Source organism: Mastomys coucha, unplaced genomic scaffold, assembly GCF_008632895.1.
Source record: "Mastomys coucha isolate ucsf_1 unplaced genomic scaffold, UCSF_Mcou_1 pScaffold22, whole genome shotgun sequence".
NCBI lineage: Eukaryota > Metazoa > Chordata > Mammalia > Rodentia > Muridae > Mastomys > Mastomys coucha.
The window spans coordinates 136,287,368-136,308,543 of record NW_022196905.1 but is presented as its reverse complement, the minus strand read 5'-3'; the positions used below and the strand labels follow the sequence as shown (position 1 = coordinate 136,308,543).

General features: G+C 47.0%; 1 protein-coding gene across 1 annotated transcript in view; it reads right to left on the bottom strand.

Moving 5' to 3' along the window:
* Sdk1 (sidekick cell adhesion molecule 1) overlaps positions 1 to 21,176 on the bottom strand; it is a 976,484-nt gene that overhangs the window by 206,105 nt on the left and 749,203 nt on the right. The window contains exons 15-17 of the mRNA XM_031338568.1: positions 12,056 to 12,203; positions 10,909 to 11,049; positions 3,094 to 3,275 (exon numbers count right to left, since the gene is read on the bottom strand). Coding sequence (XP_031194428.1) covers positions 3,094 to 3,275; positions 10,909 to 11,049; positions 12,056 to 12,203 — 471 coding nt within the window. The remainder of the gene's footprint in view (positions 1 to 3,093; positions 3,276 to 10,908; positions 11,050 to 12,055; positions 12,204 to 21,176) is intronic.

Sequence of the window (21,176 nt, the reverse complement as noted above, 5' to 3'; positions counted from 1 at the left end):
GTCACCTAAAGAGAGCAGCAGCTGCTGTCAGCCCCCTCAGGCAGCCATCCCCCTGCCTGTCATGGTTACAGAACTGTACTGCTGTACCAGTAGAAGACCATGCTTTTAGTTGCTCCTGTGGGGAGATGGCTCCCAGCTCCAAACAGGAGTTTGAGTGACAAAGGATGTTTTCTTTTTATAATCTTTGCGCATTTGTGTGGGAGAGATGTATGTGTACATGATATGTGTGGTAGTATACATGTGTGTTTGTCCGTGAGTGCTGGTGTGCATACATGTAGAGGTCTGCAACCCTGAGGCTGAGATTACAAGCATATGGCACCCTACCTGGTTTTTGTTTTATTTTGTTTTTGTTTTTCGTTTTTTTTTTTTTGTTTGTTTGTTTGTTTGTTTGTTTTACATATGAGCTCTGGAAACCAATTCAGGTCTTCATCAGTTGAAACTGCCTTCCCAGCCCACATGTGACCTGATTTGAAAGAATACTGTTACTACCCAGTGTACCACACTGCGTAAAATGCACATCCAAGTCCCTTCTTACTACCCATCTCAGGGCAGGGAGAGTCCAGAACTTTCCAGCAAGATTACTGTACTTTTGACTTCTATGTGGTTGTCCTCTTTCCGGCCCCTCCTCTTGCCTGCATTCCACTGATGTATTTCTCTTTGGCGCTGCCTAGTTTTATGTCTACTTGACACACACGAGATCATTTGAGAAGAGGGACTCTCAATGGAGGGCATGCCTCCACAAGATTGGCTCATAGTGTATTTTCTTAATTAGTGGATTATGTGGGTGGTGCCATCCGTGGGCTAGTGGTCCTAGGTTCTATAAGAAGGCAAGCTATGTAAGGCATGAGGAGCAAGCCAGTAAGCAGCGCCCCTCCATAGCCTCTGCCTCAGCCCCTGCCTCCAGGTTCCCGCCCTAACTTTAATAAAGCTTGACTTCCTTCAGTGATGGCAATTGTAAGTAGAAGTAAACCCTTCCCTCCAGGAGTCACTAACATGTCTTCCAGTTCAGTGTTTTCAACTTGCCACTCCCACTTAAATCTCTCATGGCTCTCAAGTGCCCACTACATAGCAGCCAATGTTTCTAATCTCAAAGTCCTTTTTAATTAGGCCTCAATTTTCCTGGCAGTACACAGAACTCAAGGGCTCTGGCAATACAGTGAGGGAGTTACAGTTTTAATGATAATAGGGTATAACCCATAGTCATGTTCATAAATTCATAAAGATTTGTTTTATTTTTAATTATATGCATTTACACATGAGTGGAGTGCTCATTGAGGCCAGAAGAGGGCGCTAGATCCCCTGGAGCTGGAGTTACAGACAGCTTTAAGTTGTCCAACGTGGGTGCTGTAGATGTTCCTAACCACTGAGCCATCTCTCCAACCCCCATGTTAGTCATTTTAAGTGTCTCCAAGTTTATTGTTATTTTATTAAACAGACTCATTAAAGCAAGTATTTATTGTCCAGGTCATCCACTGTTTGCCTCTTTAAATGGGTGGTCAGGAGCCCTTTGCAGATGGGCAAGTCCTGCCCAGCTGTCCAGCATTTTAATATTTCTGCTACTTGCTGGGCAGGCAGCACTGACTGTTTTTAATTTATAAAGGAGGATTTATGGACTCTCAGATGACAACCGACAGCCAATCAATAAGGGCTGATAATAACAGCATGTAATATCAAGGAACATTAGGTCTGAGGCAGGATTTGGGGAAAGAAGTGGGCAGTTAGAAACCTTATCATTTGAAAAAAGGTCATGGCTCTGGTAGCAATAAAAATGCCTAAGCAAATAAAACTGCACCTGTGAACTGAGAACCCCACATATCGCTGCATGAGAAAGAACCATGAGGGGAAATTGTGTCCCCCAGCCAGAACTGAGGTTGCCATAGGACCAATGTGGACATTAAGAAAGGGCCTATTTATTACTGTTCAGGACAACAATGTCATGTGCCTGTGAATGTCATCCAGCTGCCTGGGGCTGCAACTAGGGAATCTTCCAGAAACCAGAGAAGGAGTTATTCTCTCTTGAAGGGCTTAACTCTAAATCTTGGGGCTGGGTCTTAGACTGTATATGTTGAGGACCTCCTTCCTGGCTTTCTGACATTCTTCCTGATTATTTATTTGAGAGGTGAGGGAGTTTTTACTGATCTTATGTTGTTGGCATGTATACTATGGGAAGAAATGGACAAAATTATAAATTCTATTCCCAATAATCATATTGCATAAACTAAAGCAGAATAGCAAACAGCAGAATAGGTTGTTCGCTTTGAAAAGTAACCACAGTAACATGGTGAATTAGACTGGCCCCTTGACCAAAACCAAAATTGCCATCCATTTAGGAAAGTCTGAGTTCCCAGACGCTCCAGAGACTCCGTATATGATGTACATAGACTCTCTGTCCCTAGGTCCCAGAGGAGCACAAGGAAGCTCTGCTTCTCCCCAGCAGCCATACTGCAGTTTAGGAATTGGCAAGGAGAGTAAATCCCATTGGCTTCTGTATGGGTTAGATTTTCCCTTAAGGCTCCTGGAAAAAAAGTTCCCAGGGAAATAAAACACATACCCACGTTAACCCTTCTATGGGGTTGACTAGCTGATTAGAATGTCTGTGAGTTTGAGAGTTGGAATGTTACAAATCTAGAGCCAAAGCACCTTGGGTTCTCTTTAGCCCTCGATTTCAACACTCTTGGCCCTGTTCCATGGATGACCTAACACCCTTCAGACTGCTGGTTAAATCCTTTTGCTATCCACAAAAGATACCTATAGCTTCCACCAGCTCAGAGCCTAGGAATGACATCAGACAGCATCTGAGGCCAGTGACAGCAACTGTCCTGCTTTGCTGTGAGCTTTCCACCAAGGCATTTGAACAGTGTCTTGGTTTGTGACTTTCTTTGTTCTGTAACAGTGGAGTAATGTCTTTTGAAGCAACTCAAATCTGTATTCTTTGTCTATGGTCACTCATATCTGGCTCCAAAACAAACAAGCTTTTACTCATTTTGAGGTGTGTTTTTGTAGACACTTCCCTAGAGAGTTGCACATGTCAATCAGACCTTGCCAACCCCAGGTCCCAGCTTCCCACAGTTTCCTGCCCCCCTTGCGGCTCACCTCCTTGTAAGGTGTACTCAGTCACTGCCCTGCTGAAGACACCCAGGCCTGCCCCATTGTAGGCGGCCACCTGGATCTCGTACTGGGTCCAAATGATAAGATCGGTGACCAGGCAGTAGTTCACCTCTGGGCTGCTGATGTTCCTCTGCTGGTGTTCCCCAGGCAGGCCGGCCAGGCGGTACCTGCAGCAGAGAGAAAGCATGGGTGTGAGTGCTGTAGGGACACTGCCCTCAGTGCACTGGGGTCATCCTGAGAGGAAGTCCGAGGGAAGGAGGCATGAACGGGCTGCGAGCTCAGCCCTGACCAGAGCTTGCCTTGGTCAATGGCTTCATGCACTCTAATTTCATGGTGACTGTAAACTCCAGGTGAAGTGGAATGGGCTTGAACCTCTGTATGGTCGTGGGAAAGTTCTCTTGTTTTTGTTACCTGTTGCTTTGAGATATAGCATTGCCACTGTAGCTCAGGCTGGCCTCTGATTTGTAGTAATCTTCATACCCCCACCCCCATATGTGTGCACGCGCGTGCGCACATGCGCGCACACACTCACACACACATACATACATGTTCTGGGACTATAAGATGCACTGCCACACCCAGACTGTTTTCCTTTTGAGAAAATGTAGTAGAAATGCCCCTCCACTGCAAACAAGAGACTAGCCAAAGTAATGCTTAAAACCTACGCTGTCAGTTAAGGCTTAGACTGCTCCTGCTACTGGAAGGAGGATATGGGGAGAAGGGAGGTTGTTGGAACCCAAATGGTGGCTCTCTCCCTCCCTCTGCCCTTCTCTCCCACTTTATTTCCTTCCTTTTGAGACAGGGTCTTGCTATGCAGCTCAGGCTTGACTTGGATTCATAATTCCCCTGCCTCAGCTTCCTGAACACCTGAATTACACAGATGTGTATCATCGTGTTCTAAAAATTCTGCACGTCAGGTGTGAACTGCCAAGTGTATACAGTGACTATGAGTAAAGATTCAGGTGTGAACTGCCAAGTGTGCACGGTGACTCTGAGTCAAGATTCCACAGCTGGTCTCCATGAGGGATGGATAGAAAGGTTGCCTCTTGAGACTGCATTGTGTGTGTGTGTGGGGGGGGTGTGGAATCAGGAAGCCAGGGGTCTGTGTGCTCCTGGTCTCTGTCTAAGTCTTCTGTTCTGTTTCCATTTAAGATTAGTCCAGAGATATCCCAGACCTACAGTAAGTGGCTTTGAAAAGGTGTGAAAACTTTTAAAACATCTAAAGGGCTAGGTATGACAAATTTTTTTTTTTGTTTTTTTGTTTGCTTTTGTTTGTTTTTTGTTTGCGGGGGTGGGGGTGGCAGGAAGGGCTTTGTGAGTTCTTGAGTAACATGGCCTTCATTGCCCTAAAGCAGAAATTTAAAGTTGTATTTATTAACAAGATGCTTACACAAGCCAGCTCTTAAAAAAAAAAAAAAAAAAAAAAAGAGGCATGAATTCAGGGAATGGCTTTTGTACTGTGGAAAGGCTTTTTCCTGCATTATTTTGATTAGCAAATGTTTTTCCATGATTCCGTTTATAGAAGTTAATGTACTGAAGTGGCTCAGTTAATTCACAGAGCTTTTCTGGATCAGTTCCCCTGGGTAAAATGAGAGACACGTACAGTCATCCTAAAGCTTCTCAAAGCAGCCGATTTATATCCCAGAACTTGTCCTTGCCTCTTGGAGATGCAGCTCTGTGCGATACTCAGAGAGAGGGCATGATTGTCAAGCATCCTCACACAGAGAGGCAGCTCGTCCCTATCACACAGAGAGGCAGCATGTCCCTATCACACGGAGAGGTAGCACGTTCCTAACTTCTCACAGCCTGCCTGAGTCACCAGGTCTGATAGAGCAGAGGGAAGGGACACACCCAGGATAGGAACTCCCAGGCCAGCAAGGTCACCGGGTTGGAAAAAACAAACAAGACCTAGCATGAGTCTCTGTATACTGTGGCTTCCCTGAGGGACATGCAAATGAGGCCATACAAGTTTCTTTTTGCAATCCAGGGCTTTCTGAGGATGTTCTTCCTGTCTTAGGAACCATTTGTGCTTGGTGACACCCACTTGGTAGGGAACAGAAATGATAAAGGGCAGACAGATTAAAGGCAGGAAGGTCAAAGCTGGCCTTTCTCTGCATCCTCCCAAACAATTCTGAATGAAAGCTCCTGGGAAGGTTTGCATTCTCTGTTGAGCCCTGCAAGACTCATTGACTGACTAGCAGAACTTCAGCGATTGTGGGGAGGTTGGAGTGTTGTAGGTCTGAAGTCTAATTAAAAATTAATCTTGGGCCACCTTCCCTTGATAGCCATTCCTTGGCTACCTCTATTTATGACTTAACATCCTTGTGATTAAGGATGAAATGAATTAGCTTAGCAGACCACTAGCTTCTACCAACCAAAAGGCTGTGCATGCCATTAGCCAGCATCCGTGGGCAATAGCTGAGACACTCCCCCGCCCCATCCCTGACTTGCCCATTTACCTACCCATTTTTCTACCTGTGCATCTGAAAAGTGCTTTGATTTATGACTGTTTTTGTTCCTTGACTACAAACTTTCAAAGAGCCATAATCATGTTAGAACGTAGAATTTGAGGTGACCACCTAAGTCTGTGTCCCTAGACCATGGTCACTTAGATTTGATTCTAGAAAAAGCTCCCTTACCCATTTGAGGTGGAGTTGTGTTTTCAGGTAGATAAACTCTTGTGTTTAAAACCTAATTTTTCCCTGGTCGGATGGTAGAAGTCTGATCTAATCAGTAGATTCATAATTGATGCAGGAGTTGGCAAGAACCAGACAGGGCCTGCTGGAGAAGGCAGATCACTATGGCCAAACCTTTAAAATGCATACTTTGTACCTGGCTCCTTCCATAGTCTTTCTGTAGGTCTTCCCGCTCTGACTCTGTCTCACCAGAAGCCCAGAAATAACAGAGCCAAGTGACTATGGACAGAGCCCTCGGAAACCATAGGCCCAAACGAACCCCTCAGAGGCAGGCTAGAAATGAAGCGCCCTAAGAAGGGAAAGACATCCCTTGTCCTGGAATCCAGGTTGTATTACCTGCTGAGAGTCTAGAAATATCAGCAGATAACACTCAAAGTACCTAGGGATAGATTTCAGACAAGGATGTTAAATCAACAAGCTGAAGGTGTGTGTGGATCATGACAGAAAGCTTGCTTGCAAGCTGGAGCCCCTGGTTCTGCCCCAGCACCTGGTACACTAAATAAAGTGGTGCCAGTTTATAATCCTAGCACTTGGAAGGTGGAGGCAGGAAGATTAGAAGATCGAGGTCATCCTTGGCTGCATAAGGTGTTTGGGGCCATCCTGGGCTATGTGAGCTTCTGCCTCAAAACCAACTGACCAAACAAAGCAAGAAAAAACTGAAAACAGTCAAAATGCTTGCATCCCCGAGTGTCAGTGTCTTATTCCTCATCTCCTTGATCTGAGCAGTCCACAAAAATCTGCCTAGGATTTCAGTAACAAGAGGGAATGTTGACTTGAAACTGAGGCCTTGCATATCTTTCTTTAAATCTCATCGAAATGCATCCTATAAGATATACAGCCTAGAGAGCCGTGTGGATATGCATCTCCATTGTAAGGACACCTTGCTGCCACTTTCCCAAGAAAGATGCACCCAAGGGATTGTCCACCATCCTTTTCCTTATGTCTGTCAAAATGTATCTCCTTTGAAACAAGTGTGAGATGTTTAATTATTATTGTTGCTACTTGTGTGTGTATGGTATGTATGTGTTCATATGTGGATGTGTGTGTGTGTGTGTGTGTGTGTGTAGATGTACATGTGGATGTATGTGTTACCTATGTATCAATGCATCTGGAGGTCAGAGGTCAACATCAGCCAGCCTCTCTTTCACAGGGATCATTCACGGAATCTAGAGCTCATCCGTTTGGCAAGGTGGGTTGGTAAATGAACTTCAGAGAGCTCCCCCTATCTGGCCCCTACCCCCAGGCACAGCCCTGGGGTGGCTGACATGATACCACTCCCTGTTCTTTATGTGCATGCTAGGGATTCACCATCAGCCCCTCATGTCTGCAGAGCCAGCCCTCTCATCCCCTGAGCCATCTCTCCCCAGGCCCCAAGTAGATGTTTCTTTACAGCCTTCTAGGAGAAACTGCAAAACAAGCCTTGAAAAGGGCTGGCTCCAGGGAGCCCTTAACTACCCAACACACTTTCCAAGGAAAAGTTATGAAATTAGTATTGGGGCACACGACTGAAGTCCTTGTTCAGGACATAAAGCCTGTCCCAGCTACAGAGTCTCCTTAGCCACTCAATGAGTGATCTCTAGGATTCACTTTTTGAAAACAGTTCAGGTAGGGAGGTCCACTCTGGCCCAGGCTCTAGGTACCCTGGTGATGTACGGTGGATGTTTGAGGAGGTCAAGGTGAGGGAAGAGTTCTCAGAGCATCCTCTCTCCTCTCTAGGAGGATCTGTTACCCTGGAGACTGGCTGAGCCAGAACAGATGAGGTTTTATCCAGAAATAAACAGGAGAGCATTTTTTTTTTTCTTTTTCAGGACATAACCCTGAGCGTCTCTCTGAGAAACGCACTGCCTATTATTATAAATATTTTATCACTGCGAGAGCATCCTAACTACTTCTTTCGGTGTGAGCCACCAAGGTGATTTATTTTCCATTTGCTCCCATGCGTTGTGTGTTGGATCCGACACAGAGCCTGTGCCCTGGAGGGTTCTTGCTCACAAAGAACAAACGGTATGCAAGCTGGAGCCTTGCTGAAGAAATGTTTGCAGGCAAATGCATTTTGGTACAGGTCTTTAACTTCCACACACTTTGATATTTAAGGCCGGGGGTGGTGTGCCCTCATTTTTTGAGGGCTTTCTTGGATTTACGCTGTCAACAGCACAGATGCCCTTTCCCCTACTCCACTCCAATAGCACTGTCACCAAGGATCCTTTAAGGACAGTAATCCCGCAAAATAGAGAGATGCGCAGTCTACCGTGAGGTCTCACAACATCAGACAGCTTTATTATTAGGCTCTGTGCCCCAAGCGTGTTTAGTGGGACAAACATCACAGCCTCTACTTGACAGGCTCAGCCTTGGGAAACTTCCTTCTGCTGCTGAGAAAGGCGGCGGCTGCGGAGAGGGCAAGCTAATTATTTTCATTAGTTGATGGGTGCCGACATGAGGGATGTCTGAAGTTGGAAGGAAAGTCTATCCATGAGCCACAGGAATCATTAGTGGGGGGCAGCAGGAGGATGGGCAGGAAGGTCAGGCCACTGGCAACTGCCACCAGCTGGAACAGAGCCCAGGGCCACTGCTGCAGGATAACACTGCTATAATGCTCTGACCTTTTGTAAATGGAAGGTGACAGCTGTGAGTGAGTAGAGATACTTGAGGAACTATGGGCATTGACTTTCTACTGGTCCTTGAAGCCTTGTTAGACAGACAAGGCTGGGTGTTCGGTTAAGGGAAGACGGTGGGCTGAAGGAGACCTTAGGGACAGCAGGGAACTGCCTGTGATCCACAGCTCTGGCTTGCTCAGAGCAAGGGATTCTGAGTAAAGGAGACTTCCCTCCAGCCACCATTTTTATTTCAGGTCCTCCCCCCATGCTTAGAAGTCCAGCCTCCCTTCTCACTCCACAGTTAACTGAACAGTGGGTGACTAAAGTCATATGTCCTTCTCAGACAAAGCAAATAGAGCTAAAGGAATGACATTTTCAAGCTGGGCGTGGTGACACACTCCAGTCATTCCAGCCTTTCGGAGTAGAAGGTTGTCCTGGGCTACATTGTTAGTTGGAGGCCAACCTGGGATACATGAGACATCGACACAGAAAAATACAGCCAGAGGAATGGCACCAAGTAGAGGAGGCCCCTGCTGCAAGGCTGATGACCTTTGACCTCTGGGACCCATACAGTGGAAGACCAGAACCGACCCCCACGAGTTGTCTGACACACCTCTATACATTAAATAGTGAAAGAAATGTAATAAACCAACAAATAATGAATAAAGGGAAGAAGGAAGGAGGCCTCAGTGGGTAACTCGTCTCTAAGAGTTATTAGAGAAAGTCCACACCTCCTTCAGAAATATCTGCTTCTCAACCTTTCTCATGCTGTGACCCTTTAATCCAGTTCCTCATGCTGTGGTGACCCCAACCATAAAGTTATTTTCGTTGCTACTTCCTGTCATTTTGCTGCTGTTCTGCATCATAATGTAAATATCTGTGTTTTCTGAGGGTCCTAGGCGAATCTTGTTTTATTATTAGCCTCTGTATCACAAGCGGGTTTAGTGGGACAAACATCACAGCCGCTACTTGACAGGCTCAGCCTCGGGAAACTTCCTTCTGCTGCTGAGAAAGGAGGCGGCTGCGGAGAGGGCAGGCTAATTATTTTCATTAGTTGATGGGTGCCGACATGAGGGATGTCTGAAGTTGGAGGAAAGTCCATCAACCCCCACGGGGGCTGCTGTGACCCACAGGTTGAGAACCACTGGTTTAGAGCCACCTGTAAGGACAGCACTTGGGACCTGGAGGCAGAAGGATAAGGTGTTCAAGAGTGAGTGTCTTCAGCTACATTAATGAGTTCTAGGCTAGCCTGGGCTACAGGAAACCTTTCCCAAGCAAAAATGCAGAAACCTAAAAAAGAACTTGTTCGCAGCTTTCTTCCTAGGGAACCCATTCATCCAGTGAAGGCCTCTGTTGATTAGGCACTCATGAACCCCAGTTCCAGTGTGAGCCAGGAGAGACATTTGTACAGGTGGGATAATGGACTCATTCCTGGCTCAGTGAAGCTGATAAAATTAACAAACTATGAGAGGAGATGTAATGATTATCCTTGAATACAAATCCATCGTTTTTCTTTTAATTTGTCCCAACAAAAGCTCTGCAGTGATAACACTGGTGGCAGGTCAGGCAAAGGAGGTGCTTCTCTCTCTCAGACATGTTATCAATACACTCCAAAGCCCACAGTCCCTGCTAAGGCTCGGCTAGCAACCTGCCCTCCCATTGGCAACATCTGGCTGGCACACATGTCCATTCATTGTGCCCTATATTTCAAAAAATACATCACTTTCATTCACAACACCTAAACATTGCCAAGTTGTGAGTGTGTATATGTATACACACCTATATACAGATATCCATATACATTTCTCTGGGGGCACTGGAAAGATGGCTCCCTGGTTACAGCTCTTCCTGTGGACCTGAGTTGAGTTAGTTCCCAGCTCACAACTGCCTGCAACTCAAGTTCTATAACAGCGACCTCTTCGTAAGTTTTGCAAAATTAGAGTCATAAAGTAGCAGCAAAAATAATTTTATGGTTGGGGGTGGGATCACTAAAACACCAGGAACTGTACTGAAGGGTCACAGCATTGAGAAGGTTGAGAACCCCTGGGCTAGTGCATTTGACACCCTCTTATGGCCTCCGTGGGTATTGCATTTAGGTACACATATCCACCCACATATACACACAGTCAAATTTTTTTCTTTGATATGCCAGAAGATCTGACAAAATGGAGTAACAAGCTAGCAAAGTGGCTGTAGGTAAATAGCTACATCAAATTAATTAGTATTCACTAAGTGATCCTGCTTATGAATATACACATTCCCTGAGGAGGGATTCACCAGGAAGAGCATATCTGCTATCTTTCCCATAATGCCCCCTTCATTCTTCAGTTCAGTGCAACCTCTAATGCTAGTCTGTGTGGCCTCTGAAGGTGACCATACCAAGAGAGGCTCCACAAAGGCGGCCATTAGCTTTGAACTCTGCTTTGCTGCAGTCTGCATCTCTCCCTAGAGTCTGTCACTTGACCTGAACAATTAATGGGACAGCCTGAAGGCTTGCCCCAGGTACTTGCCTGAGGATGTAGCCCCGAAGCACCCCATTGTGCTCTGTTTCGGGTGGTGGCTGCCACTGCACCATGATGGACTGGTTGGTTCTCCCACTGGCCACAATGTTTTTTGGGGGAGCACTTGGTGGTTCTTCAGGTAACATCAATCTAAAGAGGAAAATACTTCAGGGAGAGAAGGGACAACAACAAGGTGCCCAGCCCAGAGCCTTTTTGAGGAGAAAACCAGCCCAAAGCATGCAGCTGACCCCATTGAGGCTGTGTGTGCGTGAGGTGTGACAGTCAACATGGCAGCACCTCACCCAGGAGGCAGTGGCAGATGTACAGCATATGTCACTCATCTACCATTCTGATTAGTTCTGTCACCTTGGCAAAACCTAGAGTCACCTGGGAAGACAGTCTCAATGAGGAATTACCTACATTAGGTTGGTCTGTAAGCATGTCTGTGGGGAATTGTCTTAATTAAGTTGATTGACATGAAGATCCAGCCTACTGTGGGCAGTATCATTCCCTAGGAAAAAGATCCTGACCTGGGGAAAGCTAGATGAGTACAAGCAAGCAAGCATGTATGTATGTGTTGGTTTCCCTCTGCTCTTGACCCTGGGTATGATATAACTAGCAGCTTGAGATTCTGTCTCTACCACTCTGCCTTGATTGACAGTAACCTGGAACTGTAAGCTGAAACAAACCCTTCCTCCCCATACATTGCTCTTATCAGGGTATTTTAACACAGCAACAGAAACGACACTAGGACAGACACAAAGCCCTGAGTTCCACCCCCAGCACTATATAATCTGGGTGTAGTGTTCACATTTGTAATCTCAGCACTCTGTTTGGTAGAGGGAGGAGGATCATCCTTAGCTACATAGTGAATTCCAGGCCAGCCTGGACTACATGAGACCCTGCCTCCCCGTCCCACCCCTCCCCCTCCTCAAGAAGGCTGTGCTGTCAGGAGTGACCTGTGAAGGCACAGAGCACCATGGGAAGGATCTAGGACTGCTGCCTCCAAGCAGGTAAAAGGGAAGTACAGTTAATTCATGCCAGGGCTTACCTTGCTCAGGTTTCTGCCAGAACTCCTAGGGCTGGCCAGTCACCCTGATATCTACTGTTGGGACCCACAGCACCCTCCCTCCAGGAGGATGTCAGACTCACTCACCTGCTTGTTTCTGTGCTGTACTGGCCCTTGCCCACTTGATTCACAGCGCACACCCTGAACTGATAGGTTCGGGCTGGAGTCAAGCCACTCACAGTGACGCCTGTCATCTCTGGGCCAACATTTGACAGATGCACTTTCCATGGAGAGTCTACAAGAATGCACAGAGCAAGTCAGACACACGTGAACATGCATCTCCACAGTGAGTGGACAAGAATGATCCTGTTTGCTTTCCCAGACAGTTCTAGGAGAGTTAGCTGCTAGCACATCTCATGAATGTGCAAACCAAGGCTCTCTGCTATGTGGCTAGCAATATGGCTTCTGCCATGAAGTTCAGGAGTCTCACCCCAAACCTGGGGCAGAACCTCCTGTTATTCCTATGGCCACTCCTGGGTAAGTGGGCAGAAAGACCCCTCCATCGGTTCTAAGTAAGAAAGTGTGTGTGTGTACGTGCGTGCCTGCCCCCTCCCTCCCTCTCTTCCTGCCCTCCTTTCTTTTGTGCTTTCTCTGTGTATGTATTTGCATACAGGTGATATTGTACAAGCATGTGTATAGTCGTACATGTACAACAGGCATGATGCCTGTGGAGGCCAGGGATCAACCTTGGGGGTCATTATGCATTTGAGAGAGGATCCCTCACTAGTGTGGAACTCACTCATTCAGCTAGGTTGGCTGGCCAACAAGCTCTAGGGAGCCTCCTGTCTCTGTCTCCCAGCACTGGGGTGACAAGCCCACACCATCACACCCGACATTGTTAGATAGATTCTGGGGAATTAAATTTGGGTCCTCAACACTTTGCTGGCTGAGCTGTCCCCTCAGCCAAAATAAACTTTTTTGTTTGTTTGTTTGTTTCTTCTTCTTCAGCCTGCATATGGCACTTCAAGAGATGGAAAAAAAATCTTAATTCCTGGACTCAGTATAAAGTGGGGAAAGTTGTCTCTCGGCTCACCATCAGGCAGGTTGAAGATTTGTCTCCAGGAAAAGGATGCTCCACACATCAGGGAATGATAAATAAGCACTATATTCATTAACATTTTAATAAGGAAATTACTATGATAAATACGGATGGGCTAGGCATTTGCAACCCATCTGCTGAGCGGCAGCCTGCTTCTGCCACGCCCTGAGCTGAGCTGGCTGGGGAAAGACATAGAACCCATAGCAAGGACTGTGCATCCTTTGGAAGCAGCTTTCCTGCAGGTGTGAAAGGATGCCTTTGTCAGCAGAATGGGCTGTTGCCTGCAAGGGCAGCTTGGGAATGTTCTGGCAGGTTGGCCGCCATTGTATGACTTTCCATGGAGTTTAAATGTGCCTCTCAGCCCAGCCAAGGGTGACCCGGCTGTGCCTTTGAGCATCTGCTGTGGGTTCCTACTCTGAACACATAGGTGCCTGGCAGGCTCTCCTGGGAACCAAACCATTGTTCTCATCCCTCTGAGGCAGTGTTACTAGCAACCCCCTTTTGCCCACACTAAAAACAGTCAGAGAGAGAGCGAGAGAGAGAGATGATGTGTGGTTCCCAGGGAGGTAGGTTCTGCTCAGTCTGTGGACAACAAACATCAGCTACAAGTGAACACCACTCATAAAAATCACTGCTGCTTCTGGAGAAAGTCGATGGCCGACTTGGAGGTCGTGGTATGTATCAGGGGTTCATGGGAAATGTACCTGCCACTCCAGGTCACTACGAAGTAGCCTTATACTGCTCCAAAACAGAACCCAGGCTCCCCAAAGGGAATAAAAAGGATGCCTAGCCACAAGTCAGAATTTGTTAGCCGAAATTCCTTAACACAAAAGTCAAGCTGCCTCAAACATGGTGCCGGTTGGGCTGTAAAGATGGATTTTTTTGTTTGTTTGTTTCTCTTAAATTATTGTAGACAAAGCTGCATCCAAGTATAGCTTTTTGGGAATACCGTTTTCGCCACCAGCTGGGTCATGTTATATTCCTGGCTTTTGATTTTTGGTGATTTGGGTAATTAGCTGTTGACAGGGACTCCTTTATGCTTCATTTAAAAGTACGATGTTGGGCTGAGTGTGTAAGAGGGCTTGCTCTGGAAACAAGAAGATTGGGTTTGAACCCCCAGTACCCATGTAAAAAACTAGGCATGGCAGTGTGTGTCTGAAACTCCAGCACTGTGGGTACAGACTAGCAGATCCGGAGAACTTGCTGGCCAGTTTGGCCAAGATGGTGAGCTTCGGCTCAGTAAGAGACTCTGTCCTGAGACAGTAAAGTGGACAGCAGGAAAAGATGCCTGGCATCACGCTTTGGCCTACTCACGTATGGGTATGGGCATCCATGTACATATGTACCATATACACACATGCACACACACATACACAAGCACACACACATGCAAACAGAGAACCCCACAATGTGTACACCCTTAATTAGCAATGAAAAAGCCCCTCCCTCTGTGCCTCTATCACTATCATACAGCCCACAAAGGTTGGAGTTTCTCAGCAGCGTCTATCACAAGCAGGTCAGAGAAGTGTTCCTGACACTGAGGAACTGGGCCAGGCTGGTAGGAACGTAGCTTCCCTTTGCCAAGGTTAACATTTATAGAATTAGTTTCATTCCCAAGGCAGCTGGTGTGAGATAGGAAGAACCCGAAGAACGACATTTGCCGTAAACTCTTCACTTACAGGTCCTCCGTTTCCTGTGAACTTCTGTAAAATTGAGAGATCATCAAGATCACAAGGACTCGTCACCTCACATCTATCTTGAAACCGGATATCAAGCAAACAAGCAGAAAATAACAGGGGTCACGTACTGTGTCACCTACTTCCTTGCAGAACCCTGGAGGTATAGCTCTCAGGCAATTCACCCCAGCTTTCTCTTCAGCTGTCTGCAAGTGAGCAACTACTCTGCTTAGGGACTCGTCATTGCAGTGAGGGACAAAATTGGAAGGACGAGGCTGCCAGTTGGTGGACTAAGTTCATCAGAGCTAAGGAAGGTCAGAGAAGGCTTGGGACAAGAAGTTGCCTGCTGGGCCTTCAATCTGGTATGTCCCCCTCAAACCTCATATTGAGACTGAATTCCCTGGTGTGATGGCTAGTGTTAATCGGTAACTTGACAGAATCTAGAATCATCTGTGAGACAGGCCTCTGGGCATGCCTTCAGGATTACATAGATTATATTAACTGAGATGGGAAGACCTGCCCACTGTGGGAGGCACCACTCCCTATTTGGGATCCTTGATTTGTATAAGTGGAGAAAAGGCTGAACAGCAGCAAGGATTCACTGTTCTCTGCTTCCCAACTGTGGATGTGATGTGACCAGCTGCTTCCAGTTCCTGCCACCTTGATTTCCCTGTCATGATGGACTGTACACTTGAACAAACACTTTCCTCCTGGGGTTGCTTTTGTTGGAGTATTTCTCACAGCAACAAGAGAAGATAGGATGCCAAGGCATGTTGTTGGCATGCAGTGCTTTGGGGAGGCATAGGGACCTTTAAGAGGAACAAGTGGGGCTTGAGGCTTGCCTATACTTATGAAACCTGAGTTCAATCCTCAGCATGCACACAAACAAGACAAAACAACAATCAATCAATCAAGCGAAAAAGGTTTAGTGCCTTTCTTGTGGAGCTGGTTTCTAAGCACACCTGGCACCTCTCCTTGGCTGCCTCACATGTACCTGCCTTCCTTTCTACTCCTCTACTGTGTGTGACATAACCTCCCCTCTTTATACATTACCCAGCCTCAGGCATTCTGCTACAGCAACACAATCTTCCCTAAGACATTGCTGCTCCTGTGTCAGTATCATACTTCCCGGTCGCTGCCCAGTACACCTTTGGACTATGGTTCCCGCCCCCCACCCCCAGCATGAACAGCTCTTAAATGCTCATAACCTAAGGCACAGAGTGTTGACTGGTTTGATTTGACAAAGAACTCTGTTCTTCTCCTTTATGTCTCTGGTCCTCAACTGCTCCAGTCTCATCTATTGATTTGGTTGTTTATTTATTTATCCATCCCTTTTAGAAGGTAAGAGATCTGGCAGGTAGAGAAATTAAACTGTAAAACTGATCAAAATGAGCCCAGTCCATCTCACAGGCACCCTAATTTGTACCATTCCCTTCCTCCTACCAAATTGTAGTCTGGGAAGTTATTTATTCATTTACAAGCTCCAGAGCTGTAAACTCGCTGAGGACTGTTAGGCTGTAAGTAGCGCAGCACATCTGGACCTGACAGTCAATAGGCAAAATCTTTTGAGAAGATGCTCCCCCAAGCCAGTCCTCACAAGACTACCACTGAGGTTTCTCCTAGGGGCTGAACAGCCAGGGGCATATATGAAGGGACCTGACACACTTACCTCCCACCACCTCCCACTGCCTCTTTCCTCCCCTTCGCATGCTCCTCTCGTGCCTGATCTGCTAGCTATTACTCAACTTTGAAAGGCCAAGAATCTCAAGACTTGATCACTCTGTTCTGTGCATGGGCTCAGATGACTGCTGGGTTTATGGTTTCTTTTTTTTTTTTTTTTTTAACGTATGTGGTGTGTACAGATGTCCCTGCCCCCCATGCCTGGACACACAGGCACCGAGGCACAAGCATGCACACATATAGATAACAAATGCACAGATGCACAGATGGAATGTGACTCAAATCTAGCTTCCAGGCACTAAAGGAAGATGCAGAGATGGATTCAGCAACATTGTGGCCCAAATCCAGGGCACTAGATGCCCTCAGGGTAGATATCATAGCCCCTAACCAGGCAAGAGAGGGAGGCTGGTGGGAGATCTGTTGGTTAGGATGAAACAACGGGGGTTGGAGAGGTAGTTTAGAGGGTAGAAACACATGAAGAATTGAGTTTGGATCTGCAGTGCTCAACTGAAAAGCCAGGTGACCTCCATCACTGGAAAGGGAAGAGACAAAGGGGCCTGTAGGGTAAACTGGCCAGCAAGCCTGGGTCAGTCAGTGAGCACCAGATGCACTGAGGGACCTCACTTCAAAAACCAAGGTGGAAAGAGATGGAATAAAACACTTGACATTGATCTTGGCCTCCAGGTGCACATGTACACCTGTACCCGCACCTGTACCTGTACCCGCACACCTGCACACACACACACACCTGTACACTCACACCTGTACATGCACACCTGTATACTCACACCTGCACACCTGAACTTTCACACCTATATACTCATACCTGTACACTTACACCTGTATACCTGCACACACACACACACACACACACCACACACCTGCACATGCATACCTATACACGTACACCTACACTCACCCAGACAGACACATGCACACCCCATACACAAACAGAAAACAAATCCTGTCCCCCCCATGATACTGAGCTCAGTGGCATAATTAAAGAGTAAATTGATTATTTTTTAGTTTTAATGTCTCTGCCTTGATGCATGTGTCTGTACTCTAAAGCTCACGACACTCAAGCACTGTGTGTTGACACTAACAGTTCCTCTCCAGGTGAGGGAATAACTGGCCTCAATGAAACATGGGGGATGACTGAAGCCAAGCTAGTGCCCTCCCCCAGCTGCTGCTATTATAGAGTGCTAGCGCGCCTTGGTGAACCCAGCCACATCTCTTTGTTCCCCAGCTGTGGAAAGCAGAGGATTCCCTGGGATGGCCAAGATGCTGGGCCATTCTCCTGTGCCCACAAAGATCCCAGCTGGGTCATGGACCCTTCCCACTATACCCAGGTTGTCTTTGCAGATGTTGCATGTGAGCACAGATGTTACAATTCCTTGGGATCAGGCTTCAGATTCAAGACAGGTGCAGAACCCAGGCACAGCTAAGCTAAGATTGCCAGAGCTTAAAAGAGGGGAGAACCCAGTCAGTAAAGTGCTTGTATGGCTAGCATAAGGGGCTGAGTTCAACCTCCGGAACCCACGTTTTGTTTGTTTGTTTTTTTGAGGGTCAGGGATGGTGGCACACATCTGTAGCCCCAGTGCTAGGGAGATAAGACAGGAAGTTACTTGGGTTCACTAGCCAGCCAGCTGACCAAGCCTCGTGGGTGGGCTGTAGGTTCCAGGAAAGACCTTGTCTCAAAAGAACAAGGTGTGTGGGGATTGAGAACAATACCTGAGGTTGTCCTTTGGTGTCTATACACATGAACAGAGTCTCACACACATGAACATATGCATACATACTCACAGACACACACACAGACACAGACACATACACAGATGACACACACAGACACAGACACAGACACACAGTATATCTAACAATGATGGTGCTAAGTCAAACTGACAGGGAGAGCCCTTGACATGATCTGAGGAGAAGGGCATTCTCTCGCCCAGGCTAACCACAAGAGAAGCATCAGGCAAAATCCAACTGAGCAGCGTTCTTAAAACCATCACAGCTCCTCAAAGCTGTCAAGGTCATCACAAGCGAGGGACATCTGAGAAACTGTCCTGCCACATAAGCCCAAGGAGGTGTGATGGCTGACCATCCTGAGGGATTCTGTGAGGGGCTCTAAGACAGAAAGCAAATGGCAGGGAAAACAGTGTGTCTGGGCATGCCTTAGTCTGGGTTCCTCAGCTCTGGGACACACATGGCACCAACAGGAGTGTTAGAGATGGATAGACTCAAGGTGGGGTACACAGGATAACGCCACTAAATTAAAATAGCAAGCTTATTAAAAGAAAAAGGTTAAAGAGGTGGGTTTGTTGGCAAACTGTTGGTCTTAAGTGAAGGAAGAAAAGGCCAGTTACAAATTTCTGAGTAGGGTCTGCACTAGGACATTCTGGGTGTTTTGTATGAGAAGCTCTAGCAAAGGGGTAAGGAGATAGCTCGGTGCATGGTTTCCCTTGCAAGTGGGGACACCTGAATTCATTCCCTGAACCCACATAACAAGGCAATATGGTGGAGGCAGGAGGAGTCCTGAGACTCTCTGGCCAGCTAGCCTAGCCTACTTGGTTAACTCTCAGGCCAGAGAGAGACTATGTGTAAGACAGAATAGTGCCTGAGGAAGGACACCCAAGGTTGACCTCTGGCCTCTACACACATGTACACATAAGTACACAGGAATCTCTTCACACAAACACGTATATACACACACATACACCAAAAAAGGAGAGGAGAGGACATGAGTATGTTTGTGTGCACGCATGCAAGTGCCTGAGCCCACGTGCATTTGCATACCAGTTGGAGCAGAGGGTGCCTGAAAGCTCCAGCTAAAGCAGGCATGCTCAGTCTCCATGCTGTAGCTCTGGAGCATGGGGTGGGTTCCAGGTGTGGAACATGCCATGTGTGGCATTTGAGGACCTGTTGCCTCGACAGCAGCCACCAAATGTCCCTCTTGGCTAGAGGTTAGTATCGTCAACCTGACAGGATATAAAGGCAGCTGAGAGACAAACTCCTGGACACATCATTGAGGGAGTCTCTAGATTTAGGATAGTTGATGTGGGAAGATCCACTCTGAATGTGGGTGGTATTCTTATATGGGCTGGATCCTGGACATATCTGAGTAAGAAAAAGCCAGCTGAGTGGATGCAGCAAGCAAGCAGGATGGGTGCTCCTGTCTCTCTCCACTCTTGACAATGGGTGTGATGCAGTGACATCTGCCTTGCTTTCCTTGAAAGGATGGATTCTAAACCAAATAAAAGCTCTCCTCCGTTCGGGTGCTTTTGGTCAGGGTGTTCTCTCAGAGCAACAGGAATGAGACTAGGACAAAGTCCTAGCAGAGATCCTTTGAATGCTGTGTGTATGCATGCATGTGCCTGTGCATGCACACATATGTGTGTGTGTGTGTGTGTGTTAAAATGAGATCAAGAGTTTTACAAAGCCTGCAAAACCTGGATCTACCCTAGAGAACCATTTCTCCATCCCCCAGTCCTTATTTTCTCCACCATTAAAAGTATAGAAAATGCCTAAGTATGCAGATGTGAGTTTGCTTGGCACTTATATAATAAACCAGGTGAAGTAATGCACACTTGCAATGCCATGGTGAGGAGCAAGAGACAGGCAGATAGATCCCTGGAGTTTTCTGATCAGGAAGTATAGACTCACTGGTGTTTTACAGGCCAGTGGGAAACCATTTCTAAGAAAGAGAGAAAGAGAAAGAAAGAGAGAGAGAGAGAGAGAGAGAGAGAGAGAGAGAGAGAGAGAGAGAGAGGAGCAGAGAGAGAGAGAGAGACGGAGACACAGAGACACAGAGAGAACACAGCTTTGGAGGTAAGATACCTTAGGTTGACCTCTGGCCTCCACATGTAACATGCATACAGTAAGGAATGATCTTCTGCAGGCCATGTTAAGAGCCTTCCATAAGGCAAGTGCAGGCCCATGGAGGATATGTGGCTCAACTATCTTCTCCATAAGGGCAGAGAACCACTTGGAGATGAGCCCTGGTAGCCACATTCTAGTCCATTTCTGGGCCCCCACAATGGCCATCAGTACCTGTGATAGGTGCCTTCCCTTAGGCTGCATTTTAAAAGGGAAGCAAATGCTATTTGAGGCTCAATATGTAAAATCCCACAGGAAAATGAGCCACGTTGGAAGCACTCCCTAACAGCTCCAGAGGCTATCAGCAGGACCCCTGTGCCCTAAGTTTCAAAGACAGCACCAGAATGCTCTGAAGCCCAAAGAACAAAGCTTCTGCCATCGAGGCAAGCAAAACAGCACAAAACCCATCAGCTTTTAAGGACATAATAGCAAGCGTGGAGGAAGATGTTTAACATATTGTGTGATGACAGTCAGCAGCGGCTGGCAGAGCAGAGCAAATGAGCTCACGCGGTGCAGTGCGTGAGGCAGTGGGCTCTGTACATGAAAAGACACCTGTGGCATTAGGGAAAAGAACAAAACCATGCTTCCAGGCTCTCTCCGTGTTGGGAGAGTCCTGGCCTCCAATGATGCTAGAGAGGGGCCTCAGAGGAGTATTGAGCCTCAGAGAGTGTTCTCTGGAAGCTAGCCTTGGACCAGAAGCTGACACCAAGCCCCACTTCAGAAAGCTGAGGGGTGCTGAGAAATGGCTCAGCAGATGAAGTGCTAGCTGGGCAAGTTCGAGAATCTGTGTTCAGATTCTCAGCAACCTTATAAAAACTGGGCACGGTGATATATGTCTATAATTGTATCACTGGGAAGGGGGCAGCAAAGAGACAGATGGGACCCAGGGCTCACTGCCTGGCCAGTCTAGCTGAAATGGTTGCCTGCAATTTCAATG